The sequence below is a fragment of the Molothrus ater genome, chromosome 1 (genome assembly GCF_012460135.2).
Source record: "Molothrus ater isolate BHLD 08-10-18 breed brown headed cowbird chromosome 1, BPBGC_Mater_1.1, whole genome shotgun sequence".
Taxonomy (NCBI): domain Eukaryota; kingdom Metazoa; phylum Chordata; class Aves; order Passeriformes; family Icteridae; genus Molothrus; species Molothrus ater.
In genome coordinates this window covers 131,110,188-131,124,576 of record NC_050478.2, presented here as the reverse complement: position 1 = coordinate 131,124,576, position 14,389 = coordinate 131,110,188, and the positions used below count along the sequence as shown (strand labels likewise).

The following is a 14,389-nucleotide window of genomic DNA, read 5'->3' as shown; positions in this document are numbered from 1 at the left end:
TTTAGCTAGCTGAGGCAGAGAAGTTCCATGGACTGTGTTTTTTCTTTTTCTTGAAACTGTTCAAACCTGCTCTGGACTGAAAACCCAGAAAAACATCGGGAGCTCACACCTGCGGCCCATCAGTGGCTGTGACACAGCATTCTCCAGTGCAGGAGGGACTGATAAGAGACTGAGCAAGCTGAGTTACACCCCATGACAAGGACTTTTCTCAATTTGCCATCTCTTCAGAACAGTGAGAGGTTTTATTGTTTAATATTATTCATTTTTTATGCTTGTAAATAATTTGCTTGTTAAATAAACAGTATCTTCCACTTTTCTCCAAGGAAATATTTTCCTGAACCAGTTGGGTGAGGGGCCACTTGAATTTGCTTTCTAGAGGGACGTCATTCAGAGGTTTCCCCCCAAATTTGCCCTAAACCAGGACACTTGGCTTTGGATGTTGGAAATGCAGGGTTTAATTTCCCTTCTGTCCATGGTAATTCAAACCAGTGTTTTCTAAGAACCCAATGGCTAGAGCACATGCTGAGGTTGGTTACTTTCCATTTCAGCATACACCATGCAAGTGTAGAAAAAATCTGCAATCCTTCAGGGCAGGAACAAGAAGCCCTAAATAGTAGCAGTATTTTTAGCTATGAAGTCCAAGCCAGTCCATTGACTCCAGGATACCAGGAGTGTCTCTTCCTGCAGGTCTTCTAACTCATGCCTATGGCATTGAAACCCTGTTGGGATGTGCACAGAGCTTTTCTCATTTACTTGATTTTATGAGATTTGCCCACTTTGGCTCAGATACAGAACAGTTGGATGATGTGCAGGAGGCTTTTCAGTACCTTGTGATCTTGTGGATAAAATCCTACTTTCTTCTTCATGACTGGGAAATATGCCAAGATGTCAAGTTCCCAGATTCCATCTGATTTACACAGCAAAAAAGGAGAGTACAGAAAAGGTTAGATTTTTCTATTGAAGAGGAAAAACCTCCAACATTCTCCCTCTCCAAGTGTATTCCAAGATATGAAGGTGTTGGGTCAAAGAGAAAGTTTTCACTTCCTTTGATCTCTTTACGAGGAGGGAGTCACTTCACTGCCCGCTTTGGTGACAGGGAGAGAAGAAACATAAAAGAGAGTGACCTGGATTTCCAGAAATCAGCAGGGGCTGAAAATAGTCATCACCTTGAAGAAATGGATTCCTAGGTAGCAAACAGGATTGAATGATAGAAAGTGCTTGGTTTTGGGAGCTGGAAAACTGGAGATTTACCATATTTAGTCAATGGCCTTGTCTCATTTTCAGTGTTTCAACATTGGCAAAACATAGAGATATATATATACAGAGAGAGAGACTGTTGATTTCTGGTGGTACTGATTATATCCCCCAAATATAATTATTGTTTTGAGAATCTTGTAATTGAAGGAAAGTGGTAGTTTAGCAGATGTTTGACCATAAAGTATCAAAGAGTTCATTTTTTTGCATGTGTTTTAAAATGCACTTTTTTTTACCCTGATGGGTGACCATGCCCTTTAATTTTAAAGAAATACTGACAAGCAGAACCAGCTTCAGAGAAGCATGCCCTGAAATGTCTGTTTTTTATATACTGTTGGTTGCAGCAAAACTGAAATAATATAAATATGAAAATGATCCATTTGCAGACTTTTTCCTATTTTTTGTGTTCAAGTTATGGGGATTTTTTTTTGTTTAACTGTCAACATTTGCTCCAGCTGTGCTCTTATAGGTGATAGGAGCTTTGCAATTACATAATATGAAAGCAATTCCAGCCTGTTGTGTATAAAATGGGGATAATGCATGTTGTCTTGAAGTTGTTGGTGTGGGCTGTTGCTGTCAGTCCACCATTTTATTAAATCAGGAATGCTGTTGAAAGAGGTGGTCTAGCTCCTGTCCTCATTGATGCATTTTGTCCCCAGTGTTGACCATCCTCTTCTTTATCTCAGTGGTGAAGTGGATTAGGGAATTCAGCTAGATAAACAAAAGGCCAATAAAAAAGTTATTTTTAATGTGTATCAGAGGATTTACCCTTAAGTTGCCAGCATTTTGGATGACCTCTGATCTCCTGGAAGAGATGCTTCTGGAGGGACTTGAGTACCCCTTTGATGAGGGATTCAGTGCTGAGAACAGGGGTTGGAGAGAGTCATAGGCATGAGAGCACAGTGCACAGCAAAGCCCTCCTGTCTTCACTGGATTCCTCTTCTTTCATGTGTGAGGAGCTATTGATTGACATCTTGAGACCATGAGCCTCACTATTGCATACCTGAATTGTTTATTATTACTTAGAGTAGCACTGCTTGTACTGTGGTAATTATGCTTCTGTTTTTCATGGAATGTAGAAGGTGACTTTTGTGAAGGACATCAGACACTGTGGTGTTCAGTGGCCCAGCAACTGGACTAGAAGTTAGTGCAGTAGCATTTCAAAGATTTAGAGGGTAGAAGTATCTGCATGGCTTTGAGATGGACATGCTGTCTGGGGAGAACATGGGTTCCAGTTGCTACTTTAACCAATGTTCAGGTGAACTGTGTGGATTGCCAATGGTAAACAAGTGAATTTTCTGGTCTTGTCTTTTTGCAGTGTCACTGAGTTGAGGGTGGTTACCTCAAGGGTGTTAAGGCCAGGCTGAAGCTATTGAAGGCAGGATTTGAGTATGATTTTCTGCATGTGTGGGGTATGCAGACACAGCTGGATTGCCACATTACCTTCATCCCAAGGGATAGCCAGCAGTGACTGGCACCTTTGGCTCACTGAGGAGAAAATGGTTGTCCTCAGCTCTTCCTGCCTTGAGCACCTGTGTCTTCAGAAACTGATTTTTGTGGATCTTAGTTTTGGGTGTCTGATTCTCCCTACACATTGCACAGCCTGTGCTCTGTGTAGGGCTGCTCCTGGGAGCACCTAACCTGTCACCCCACTCTTTTGGTATCCAAGGCTTTGTGCTGGGGATTGGGACAAACCCATTTTCTCCTAGGATTTGTGCTGCACAGTAAGCTACATGTCATTGAAACCAAACTGTTCAAAAGAGATCCAGTACTTTTAAGTCATATTTGTAAAAAAACCTAACTATTATATAGTGTATATTTTTCTCTATGTTCTTAAGGAATGGTACAATATGTTTAGTCTCTGTACAAAGCATCAGAGCTGAATAGCCTCATATCCTTTTTTATAACTGTCCTATGCAATTTTATTTTCATGAAGTATTTCTCTTTGCTGTTCCACAGAGTAGGACAGTCACATTTTCTAGAAGTAGTGTTCATATTTTATGAAATTCTTTTTCCTGATAAAACCCTCTTCTTCATTTCACAGTTCCCTTAAAATATTTAGTATTTTCTTCATATTATAATTATTATATTAGTACATATTTATATGTGTGGACAGAGCAAATGTGTTTCTAGGTGTTAGAATATTTCAGATTTTCAATACATGATAATAATTTTTGAGTGAGAAAAAAAAAGAAGTGATGATATTAATCTTTCATTTGCTTCAGCCTGACACAAAGCCTTAATTGGATGAGGTCATTACAGACAAAGAATTTGGGTTGGTTTTTCTAAAATCTAGTTGAAGTTTGTGGAGCATTGCAGGAAAGTTGAATGAATTCCTGGAGAGTTTTAGAAAGCAACATGTTTTTAAAAGTGGTATGTTAGAAGTTGAGGAGGAAAATGTTTTCTGAGCTGATTTTAGAGGATGTTGAACTTAAAAAAGGATTTAATGCCAGATCCCTAATCTTACTTAGCTTTGAAGCATATATTTGCATTTCCCCTCCACTCCCCATGACCTTCTTTCCTTTGACCTGTCCCACCAACTGCCTTATCTCCAGACATACCTACCTACCTACCTACCTTTGTATCATATGACCCATGCAAAAAAATTCTAGGCTCTGTGAAAGCTACCTTGCAAATGGGCACCAATCAGTGCTTGTAGGCTGTGTCTGAAAGAAGTAGGGGCATGTTACTTTTAATCTGGAGAGATGATCAAGTCTGAAGGACAATGGGAAGAAAGGTAAGAATGGGTAAGAAAAGCTTGGGGCTGCTGCTTGCATGTGTTCAGGATCAGCATAGAATACAGTGTACCTGATGAAGCAGCTCTGGGCTAAATTAGCTTTGTGGGGAGAGCTGAAGTAGAAACAGAGAAATCTGGGATGCTGCAGGAGATGAGGCATGAGAGTGGCTGGTGTGTGAGGCAGGGCTGCAGCCACCACATGGGGGTCAGGCACTGTGGCTGTGGTGTGTTGTTGCCCCTGCTCTACCATGAAGAGCTGTCTTGATTTCCTGTCCTGATATCCTGATGCCTGGTTCTGATGAACAGGGAGATAACAACCTGTCTCCTTCTTGCTCTCATGACTACAGAGGCCAGGACATGTTTCAGATACATCTCCTCCAGTTTCAAAGTTTCCACTGTTGTCAGAACAATTAGATGTGTTGTTGACTTTTTGTGTTGATACTTCTTATCTAGATTTGTCTTGTCTAGGCTTAGAATTACTGTATTTTAGTTGTTTTCAGCAAAAATTGCCTTGCCTATCAGCTTATTTATTTGACACCGGTAACTTCAGTGCATTTGGGTCAATAGCATCACTGTTCCATATTGTGATTTGTAGAAGAAATCATAATTCTTACTTTAGTGTGAAGTAAATGAAGTTTTGGAGGTCTGTAGGAATGAGTCGTTTGCTTGCTGCTATTGAAAAGAATTTATTGTCAAATTAATGATGACTGCATTTGGCTTTGTAACTGGATCTCTAAGGTACTGATTCTATTACCTGAATGACAAAAATAAGAATGGGGGAAAAAAAGAAGAGAGTAAGGCCATAGTTAAGTAATGAGGAAATTGGTATCTAATAAGATTAAACAGTATGCAAATAATATTTCTTTCTGGATTTACTAAATATAAATCCTTTTAATATAATAATAGATTATAACTAACTTGATTGAATTTCTTTGTGTTGTGGATGAAGTGTTTCTGGGATAAGTAAAAATATATTCTGTATGAAATTTCATTGATGTTTTAATGAAGATCCACCAGTTTCTAAAAATCTGATCATAGGGTTTTTCTTTTTCCTTTTTTTCTTTCTCTTCACTGAAACCTGTTACTAACACAGACAGATGCACATCTCTAGATACTGAAATGACTTAAGTATTAGCTGCAGTTCATCTTGGGGAGAAGTTATCTTGTGAGGAATCCCCTTTGAACTAATCTGCTCCGTCACTGCTGGCAGGTAAACAGCTGTGAGGAGGTGACTCTCCAGACAGAACTGTTGATGCCAGGAATCAGACTTCTTCTATATAGCAGTATTACACACAGCTGATTTATGGGTGCTTTTATATATATGTGTGTATGCATGTGTATATATAAATATATATATACATATATAAAAATATATATGTATATATATTTTTTATATATACACAATCAGTCTTGTGTTCATCCTGCCTGTGACAGATTTTAGATTGCTAATGCATACCATACTATTATTTCAACTGGCAGTGTGATCCTCAAAGTTGTGACATATTCAAGTTTTGAGATAGAAACACACATTTCAGTGTACAGAGGACTTTGTAAAATAAAATTTTGTTGATAAGTGAAAATTGCCGCCATTAGTACCCTTCCTATACCTTAATTCTCAGAAAGAAAAGCATACAATTTTCTGTTTAATATGAGAAATGAGAGGAAACCCATAGTACTACCTAGATTTATTGTTCACTCACCCAACCCAACAATATGTTTCATGTGATGAGATCAAATGAATAGTCTTCAGCTTTACACACTTAGCCAAGTTGGTCATGTTTGAAATTCTGCTTTCTATGATTCATGCCCTTTACTTTGTTAATTCCCCAAATACTCTGTATTCATCTCTTGGAATGTGTGTTTTATAATCTTTATATCTTGCTTAAGTAAGCAGGCAATCTGTCTCCCTCCTTACATGGGGTTTCTGAAGAATTCTGTTCAATTACACACAGCCAATAAAGTACTGATAAGTGTAAGAGACAGTATCTTTTAACATGGGAAGCAGAGCCATGAGGCACTGAATTGGTAGGAGATGTTAGGGTAGATTTCTATTAATTTGCTTAAAGGCTCAGTAAGGTGAGACATTTCTAATTTCTAAAGGAAATAACTCATTCTCCTTAAACAGGTAAACTGTTGGGATTTTTGTTTTTTATTTCTCCTTTTGCACAAAGGTTTAAGAGTGATTTGTGTATGTATGTCCACATCTTTGTTTAAGATAAACATTGCTCTTGTAACTTCAGTCAAAGAATCTGAAATGGTATAAAATGGCACTAAAATGCAAATGAGTAATTGAATTAGTCAGAAGCTACACAAGAGTGAAGTTTTACGTTGTTATGGAAAGTAGTGTAATTCATGTTCTATGTATACCATGCTGCCATTAAGTAAAACTTGCAGAAAGAACGTTTGTTTTTTTCATTTTATCAAAGGATGGCTTTATTTAGCTTCTTTGGGGGCATTTGAGGGTAGAGATACTGAGCTGGAATTTGCAGTTCTGTGTTCTTTCCTTTAGCTTTCCCTTAGCACAAATTTCCAGTAATTCTCACTGTACAAACTCCTGATGCCTGTCATCTAGGAAGGGCCATAAATCTATTTCACCATCGTATTTCTTAGGAATTATAATTAGGAATTATATAATTCCTAATTCTTAGGAATTATTATGATTCCTATTTCTTAGGAATCATACTTACTAGCTGTGTTTAGCTTTCTTAAAAAGCTTTGGTGTTTGTTCATGTATGCAGTAATGCCCAGAAGAGTTACACTCCTTGCTTCCCTTGACAGTCACCAAGACATGTGTCCTTCCAGTGCCTGCTGCACGATCCAAGTGGAGCACTGGGGAGAGATAAAATGAAATAGAGATTGCAGTATCAATCCGACTTCTCTCGTGGAAAATGAAATTTTGCAGAACCTGGCTTTATTTCCAGTTGCATGGTTTCCTACCCAAAATTATCCTGTTGCTGGGAGGTTCCTTAGCTAGGTGGCTGAACCTGCCATTAATTACAAGCAGTTGGAGTCTGCTAGTATGCTCAGCTGCCTGCCAACAGCAGCTAGTAATATGTGAAGGTGATTCTTTGGTTTGCCTTTCTAAAACATTGCCAGGTTAAGGTAAGAATCTGAATAGTTAAAATTTTGATCCCTCTCACACTAGGCTATTTTTGTAGCTGAAACTCACTTTTGTTGTAGCAGTCTGTCCTACTCTTAGTGGTACATTCTAATGAAACCAAACTTCTGGAATGGTTTCTTTAAGGTTTTGCAGTGTAATTTCATTTTAAAGAAGCCGTGAGTCCGGGCACACTGATGCTGGGAGACATTACCTTCCTATTTTTCTAAGAGTTTTTCTTGTTCATTGTGGTTTTAAATACAAGTCTTTGAAATCCTCTAAATAATTCTTATTTCACACACAAAAAACCAACAACCAACCCACGGGAAAAAAAAGGAGAATAATTTTGTTCTTAAAAACATGATAATTTCACTTCATTCTGACAAATCCTTGCTAGAGGATTTGTTATTAGTTTCAGTTTCCATTTATGTATTTTGTGACTATTGGGTGAAATGTAGAACACAAAAATTTCAGACATCCATTACTTCTTCTATATTTAGAAGCAAAGTACCAGCCCGTGTTGTTAAGCAGTCTCTACTTATCTCTGTAACCAATCAACAAAATTGAATTTTCAGCATTGTGGTCATTTTAATGAATTACTTCTCAAATGCTGTGAAATATAGTTCCTCAATTAATGTCCTTAAAAGTTAGAAGGATTCTCTGGCTTATCTGTAACATTCTTTGTTTTTTCAAGTAAGATAATAGAGCAATTTAAAAGCTATTCCAACTATTGAAAACAAAGATCAGGGTGGGATCTAAATGTTTGTGAATTGTCCTGCACAGGAGCCTGCCTGTGTTTTCTGTATCATGAACTGGGAAGTGTAGATTCCTAGAAAAACTCCCCAAAGGAGATCCAATAGAACTGTTATATTCTCCTGATTTAAATATGAAGATGATATTGTTATTATTTTTATTAAGCACATTGCAAAATTTGTTGACACTGCAGAGCTTTAATTTAATTTAATTTATGGATTAAAGAATTTTATAGGAGTTACAGTCTAAAAAGATGGGCTTCCAGCTGTCTTATGTTAAGCTAAGTTGTTTAGCAACATATCAAAACATTTCCATGAAAAGATTACTATCTTTTTTAAATTAATCCCATAGGCAGCTTTTGCAAATGTTTTGGTACTACAAATGATTACAGTAAGACATTAAAGCCTAAGCAGAGAGCAAATTCCCCCCACGTATCCTTCTTGCCCTTCAAGTTATGTTTTAATTCCAGCCTGATAGCACAGTTTACAGGGTTCTATTGCATCTGTTTAGTACTGATCCCTGATGAAGCAGTTCACATCGTCTTCCTTCCTCAGGAATAAAACCTAATGCTGATTTCCTGAGTTCTGCACAGTCCATGCTTTTCTGTCTGTTAGAAGTGGTCATAGGAGAGCTATAGGAAAGCATTGCTAAAACCACTGTAATACTTTCTTTCAGGAATTACAGCAGAAGTCATAGTGGTAGCCTCATTTGATGAACTGCGCAAACGAGCTCAGGAGGCCAAGGGGAAGATTGTCGTCTACAACCAACCTTTCATCAGTTATGGTGAAACTGTGCAATACAGGTTACAGGGAGCAGTGGAAGCTGCTAAAGTTGGAGCAGTGGCATCCCTCATTAGGTCTATTGCTTCTTTTTCTATTCACAGGTAAGCATTTTTTCTTTTCTTCCTGCAACTCACATTTCAATGTTAGCTGACATGTCATTTCTGGGCAGGAATTTTTGTTCTCTGTGACTTAAACCATGCCAGTTGTGAGTGGGTGTTTGGTTTTGAAACTGTTGCCTTCACAATAGTTCTTTTCCCCTGTGCTTTGTCATTCTTTCAGAATGTTTTCATTTTTTTTTGTTCTTGATCCAAGTTTTGTATAATATTTGTTTTAAAGAACTTTCTGCATTCTCAAGGCTGCCATAAATATTCTGAGAAGAACCAAAACCAAATGTCTTTGGTGACAACAGGCTGTCAGTGATGATATGAATTGGTCTTTCTGTGTGTTTGACTAGAATGTACATGTACAGTTTTCAATGTATTGTTAATTTTCCTAGCATAAGGCTGACTTGTACCAGATAAAGGAGTAGTCTGCTTTGAACATAATTATTTAGAACTCTTTAGCAGCAGGGTTTGTAATTCTCACACTGCTTTTTAAGTAAGGTATGTGGAAATAATGAATTTTTCAAAAATGTAAATATTTTTCAATTTCTTAGTACATCATTTGTTTAACGCTGTAGTGTTATGTTACTGAAATTATATATTTTCGTTTTCTGATTGGTAACAGAATTCCTTTTTGATCTGGGAGTTTTTTCCAAGTCTGAAAGCTTACACTTAAAATGCTTATTTATTGTGAAAAAGACTAGTTGAGGAGTAGAGAGGAAAAGGAGAAGGGCTCAGCCATACAGTGGAATGCTGACAGATGCACACTGTCCTTTAACATAGTATTTGTAAAATCTTACACTGTTATTGGTGACCTTAATGCCTGCAGTGATCTTTGTGTAGGAGCCTGCTGGCTGTGATGGGAGTTCTGGTCAGGCAGGCCCAGGCAGCAGAGCAGGACTGAGGACTGGATCAGGAGAGGCTCATCCACCTGCCCACCATCCTGAGCTGCAGCCTGAGCAGGACTGGCAGTGCACAAGTGATGCCACACACAAAGCTTGAGTGCTTAAACTGTAGAGCTCTGTTAATAAAATCATTTACATAAGAAAATATGAAAGATACACAGTTTATACAAGAGGTGCTATATTTTGTAGCATTCTTTCTTTGGCAAGTACATGTTTAGAGCAATACAGATCCTTTATTCCTCCCCCTAGTTGCCTGCCAGGTAACTCTTTACCCACAGAGGAGTCATTGGCAGTAGCTAACCTGTCCCTGAATGTGTGCCACAACATAACCTGGACTTGTGTTCTGTTTAGGTAACCAGGCTTCTTTTTGATCTCTGCTCCTAGGTTTTCTTTCTGCAGAAGTCTGGGCTGGTATGTGAAAAGCATGATATAGCTTTGGGTCTTTTTTGAGGCTGGGGCTGAGAGGTGATTTGTGGGGGCATTTGGAGGCATGCATGAATCCACTTCTTCAGAGAGAACATGAGTGGTCACACGTCAGCAATATGAAAAGTGTGCAAGCTTCTCCATTTGTAATGCTTCAGAGAGTCAGAAAAGTCAGTAAAGCCAACTAACTGTATTGGAACACATGCAGAGAATAACGCTGCTGCCCCTGTACTTGCTTGGTAGCATTTTTATATGCTTGTCCTGGTTTCAGCTGGGATAGAGTTCATTTTCTTCCTAGCAGCTGATCCAGTGCTCTGGTTTGGATTCAGCATTAGAATAACATTGATAACACATTGATGTTTTGGTTGTTGCTAAGCAGTGCTTACCCTAAGTCAAGGATTTCCAGTGTCTCATGCTCTGTGAATGAGGAGCTGCACAAGAAGTTGGGAGGGAGCACAGCCAGGACAACTGACCTACACTGACCAAAGGGATATTCCTTACCATAGGATGTTGTGTTCAGTATGAAAACTGGCGGGGGAGGGAGGAGGGGAGCTTGGCTGGAAGGAGCCAACCCCTTCTTGGGAGCAGGCTGGGCATCAGTCAGAGGATGGTGAGCAATTGCATCGGGCATCACTTCTTCTTCTTGGATTTACTTATTTGCTGTTATTGGGGGGGGGGGGTTGTCATTAAAATTATATTTTTATTACAATATTTCACTCTGATTTTTCTGAACTGTTTAACTGTTCTTAGCAGTGCTCAACCCATGAGTTTTTGTATTTCTTTTTCTGAGTCTTCTTCCCATCACACTTAGGGAAATAATGAGCAAGCAGCTGCATGGTACTTAGTTGCCAGGTGGGGTTGAACCATGAAAATGCTCCACATTCCCCTAAAGTCAAAATTACCTTTTAAAATGCTTTCTGAAATGTGAAGAAATTGAATTCAGATACTATCCAAACTATTACTAGTGTATTTCTTGGTGTCCAGCAAATGTGATGTTTACAATGTATTTTCTAATACTTGGAATTTTCTAATAAAGCTCATAATAATGAACAATATGATAATAATAATAATAATAATAATAATAATAATAATAATAATAATAATAATAATAGAATGTGTTTCAGAAAAAACTATGGTTTTACAAAAAAAAAAAAAACTATGGTTTTGAAATAGCCTTAGCTGGTATCATCAAAGAATATTGCAATGTGTTGATTTTCTGAAAACCAGATGATGATCTGTGTCCTGGCTGTAGTTGTGGGGCTATGCAGAATTGTTCAGTTGAAAGTTACTGTATCTTCTGTTTGCTACATTATTTATGGAAGTGCATTTAGTATGGAATGAAAAGATTAGAGGTAAGGAACAAAGGTGGAGGCTGAAGGAACTGGCATTACAGCTATTTGAAAATTGAATGGAAGTAGATCCCAAATGCATATTTATTTAGAAGTATTGAATCCTTAATTGATACTGGGAGCAGAGGTGACATTCCCAAAACTAATTTCAAATGTAGATGCTGCCATGAAGCATTTTTTATGGTGCACTTTCTGTACTCTCTTCATTTACCTTCACTTAGGGTTTGGTTGTTTGTTTGTTTTTAAATGGAATGGACTGGTTAATGTATTTTTTCCTATAATACAGAAGGTACTCAGGTCCAGTCCCTCCCTTCAGTTACTCAGTGTTGACTAGATCTGTTTCTCTTATTTTTAACAAGTAGGTACTGCTGTAGGCAGGATGGATTTTCTTATCTCTATGCACTCTCCTGTGTTTTCTTCTAATCATCAGTGGAGTGTCTCCTTGTTTGTCCTAGCAGTGTGCTGTGCTGGGTGGACTATGTGCTGGATGTGGTGCTTCTTATCTGTCAGTGTCTGGGGCACTCTTTGTTCAAGTGACTGGCCTTTTTAATTGAATGGTGGAAAATACTGCCTTGCTGCAGGGAGTAGTGTGTTAGAAAGGTGAAAGATGAAAGGTAAAAGATAATAAAAGGTTTCTAAATATTGTGAAAGTAAGTCTTGCATTCTTGCAATTTGTATGCTGCTGCATTGTTAACCAGAGCCTTTATTTCTTTGGCCTGTGTGTTTACATGTTCTTTGATAATACAAATAAATGATAATGGGATTGTGGAGCTTTCCAAAAAATCCTGGAAACATCTTAGAAGAAAGTATCCTCCTTCTCACACTGCACTACCCCAGTTTAAGGTAAATGAAAGATGTAATTTCACAATTTTTCCTAAACTATATCGAGTTTGGTAGATGGGTTTTTATGTTTCATTTCTTTCCTTGATTGTTTGCTTGGTTTTCAAATTTTTCAACCCTTTTCAACTTATTGTTATTATTGCTTATTGTTATTTAGTTACTCAATTTGCTGGAACAATGTAAGCCAACTTTGTGGTGTGATTTCTAGGTGATCTTGCAATATGAGTAATATTGATAGGTTAAAACTAGGTACTGTCATTAGCATCCTAGGCTTATTAGGGCTCATTATTAAAGCTTACTTACAAGGTGGAATTGGTGAAATCCCAACATGAATTAAATCACTTTTTGCTGGTAACTTGACGTTTCTTGTCCCAGAAATGGCAAGTGGCTGCCAGTTTGTCAAGGCAAAAAGTGTGAAGGGAATCTTTGACCTGGGGACAGTTTATTTTTCTTTAAGATGTGGTAGTATAACTGTGGAGCAATGAGACACCTGACAACTCAAGCATCCCAATTCTTAATAAGGGCAGGAAGGGATGAGTGTCATTATACTCAGGAAAACTTATTGATGTGTTTGTACAAGGACTCATGACACTCACTGGTGACAAGTATTTGCTGTTGAGTTTCAAGGAGTTGATTCATTCATTTTGAACAGCTTTGCTAAGCAAATAGGAAATAAAATTAGCATCCATCTTGACCCATGAAGAGATGGCATTAGTTACATGGTATTGCAATGTTACAATGTGCCACAGTTATGTCTCATGGCATTGTCTGCCTCTTGTGTTAAATGATTCTCTTGATTTTCTTATTTCTCTTCTTTTCTCTTCTCTTTATTGGTAGCATGTAAGAGTGGGGGTTTTTTAATATGTAGGAGAAGGTAACTAATAGTTACTAATAGAAGGTAATTAATAGTTAATTTGTGTAAGGGACACTCTCCACTAGACCAAGCTGCCCAAAGCCACATCCAACCTGGCCTTGAACACTGCCAGGCATGAGGCATCCACAGCTTTTCTGGGCAACCTCTTTCAGTGCCTCAGCACCATCACAGTGAAGTTCCTAACATCTAATCTAAACGTTTTCTTTTAAAATTTTTTGCAGAAAAGCTATGCTGTGAAATGCCAGTGTCCATAAAGGAGACAGAGGAGTCGTGCAACTTTATTCTAATAAAGGGAGAGAGTCAACTAGGCCATTCCCCCATAGGGTCTCTCTGGAGGTTTTAGAGGATGCAGCCTCCTTTTATCCTAAACTCTTGACCACATCTTGCCCTCTTCCTTTCCACGCTGATGAAGGTACAGCCTTCCCAAACTGCCTACCACACATTCCCCCAAACAGATGTATTGCCATTTTCCCCTAAAGTTTGGAAGGATGTCTGGATTTTGCAGATCCATCAGAAGTTCAGACCGTCTGGGCTCTGCAGTAGATTTGTGTGGACTCGTTTCTCCTATTACCCTAAAGTTAATTGTCTGGGTTCTGTAACAAACTTGGTGGCTTGATTTTTGTAGATATATTAAAACCCATTTCAAAGACATTAACACCCATTTGCCCTAAATATTGCCACAGCCATTCTGGTTGGTTCTTTCAGACCTGGTCATTCCTGAAGACATTAACATCCTATTTCTGCTATTGTTAGGGAAGACTCCCATCCATTGACACATTGACACCCATCCCTCCCTCTTTTGTGAAGATATTAGCACCCATTTTTTCTCTCAGTTTGAAGCCATTCCCCCTTTTCCTATCACTACAGACCCTTGTAAAAAGTTTCTCTCCATCTCTCCATCTTTTTTGTAGGCTCCTTTTGCCAGTAACAACTTTTCTGAAGCACTGGCAATTTGGTGGTGAAATATTTAAACGTGGGTATTAGGAGTTAAGGGTAACAGAACTATTTTTAATGAACCTTCTCAAATAACATGCATTATTGTAGTAATTCAGCAGTATCTATAATATTTGACCTTTTGTAGAAAACTGGGTACTTACTTTTTTTTTCTGCTTTAATAACTTAACTGTACTTAGATTAATGATACATACCCTTACTGTAGTGTAAAACAAACCGATGGGTGTTCTCAGGTCATAGTGGATGTTTTTTTACAGTGAAAATACTCAGTTTACAAGGTATGGTTGAAGTGAGCAGTAATGTGGATGACCAGTCCCATG

At 38.1% G+C, this 14,389-nt stretch overlaps 1 protein-coding gene across 1 annotated transcript in view; it reads left to right on the top strand.

Annotated features, from left to right (window-relative positions):
- CPQ (carboxypeptidase Q) overlaps positions 1-14,389 on the top strand; it is a 145,985-nt gene that overhangs the window by 21,702 nt on the left and 109,894 nt on the right. The window contains exon 3 of the mRNA XM_036406488.1: positions 8,517-8,724. Within this exon, the coding sequence (XP_036262381.1) occupies positions 8,517-8,724 (208 nt within the window). The remainder of the gene's footprint in view (positions 1-8,516; positions 8,725-14,389) is intronic.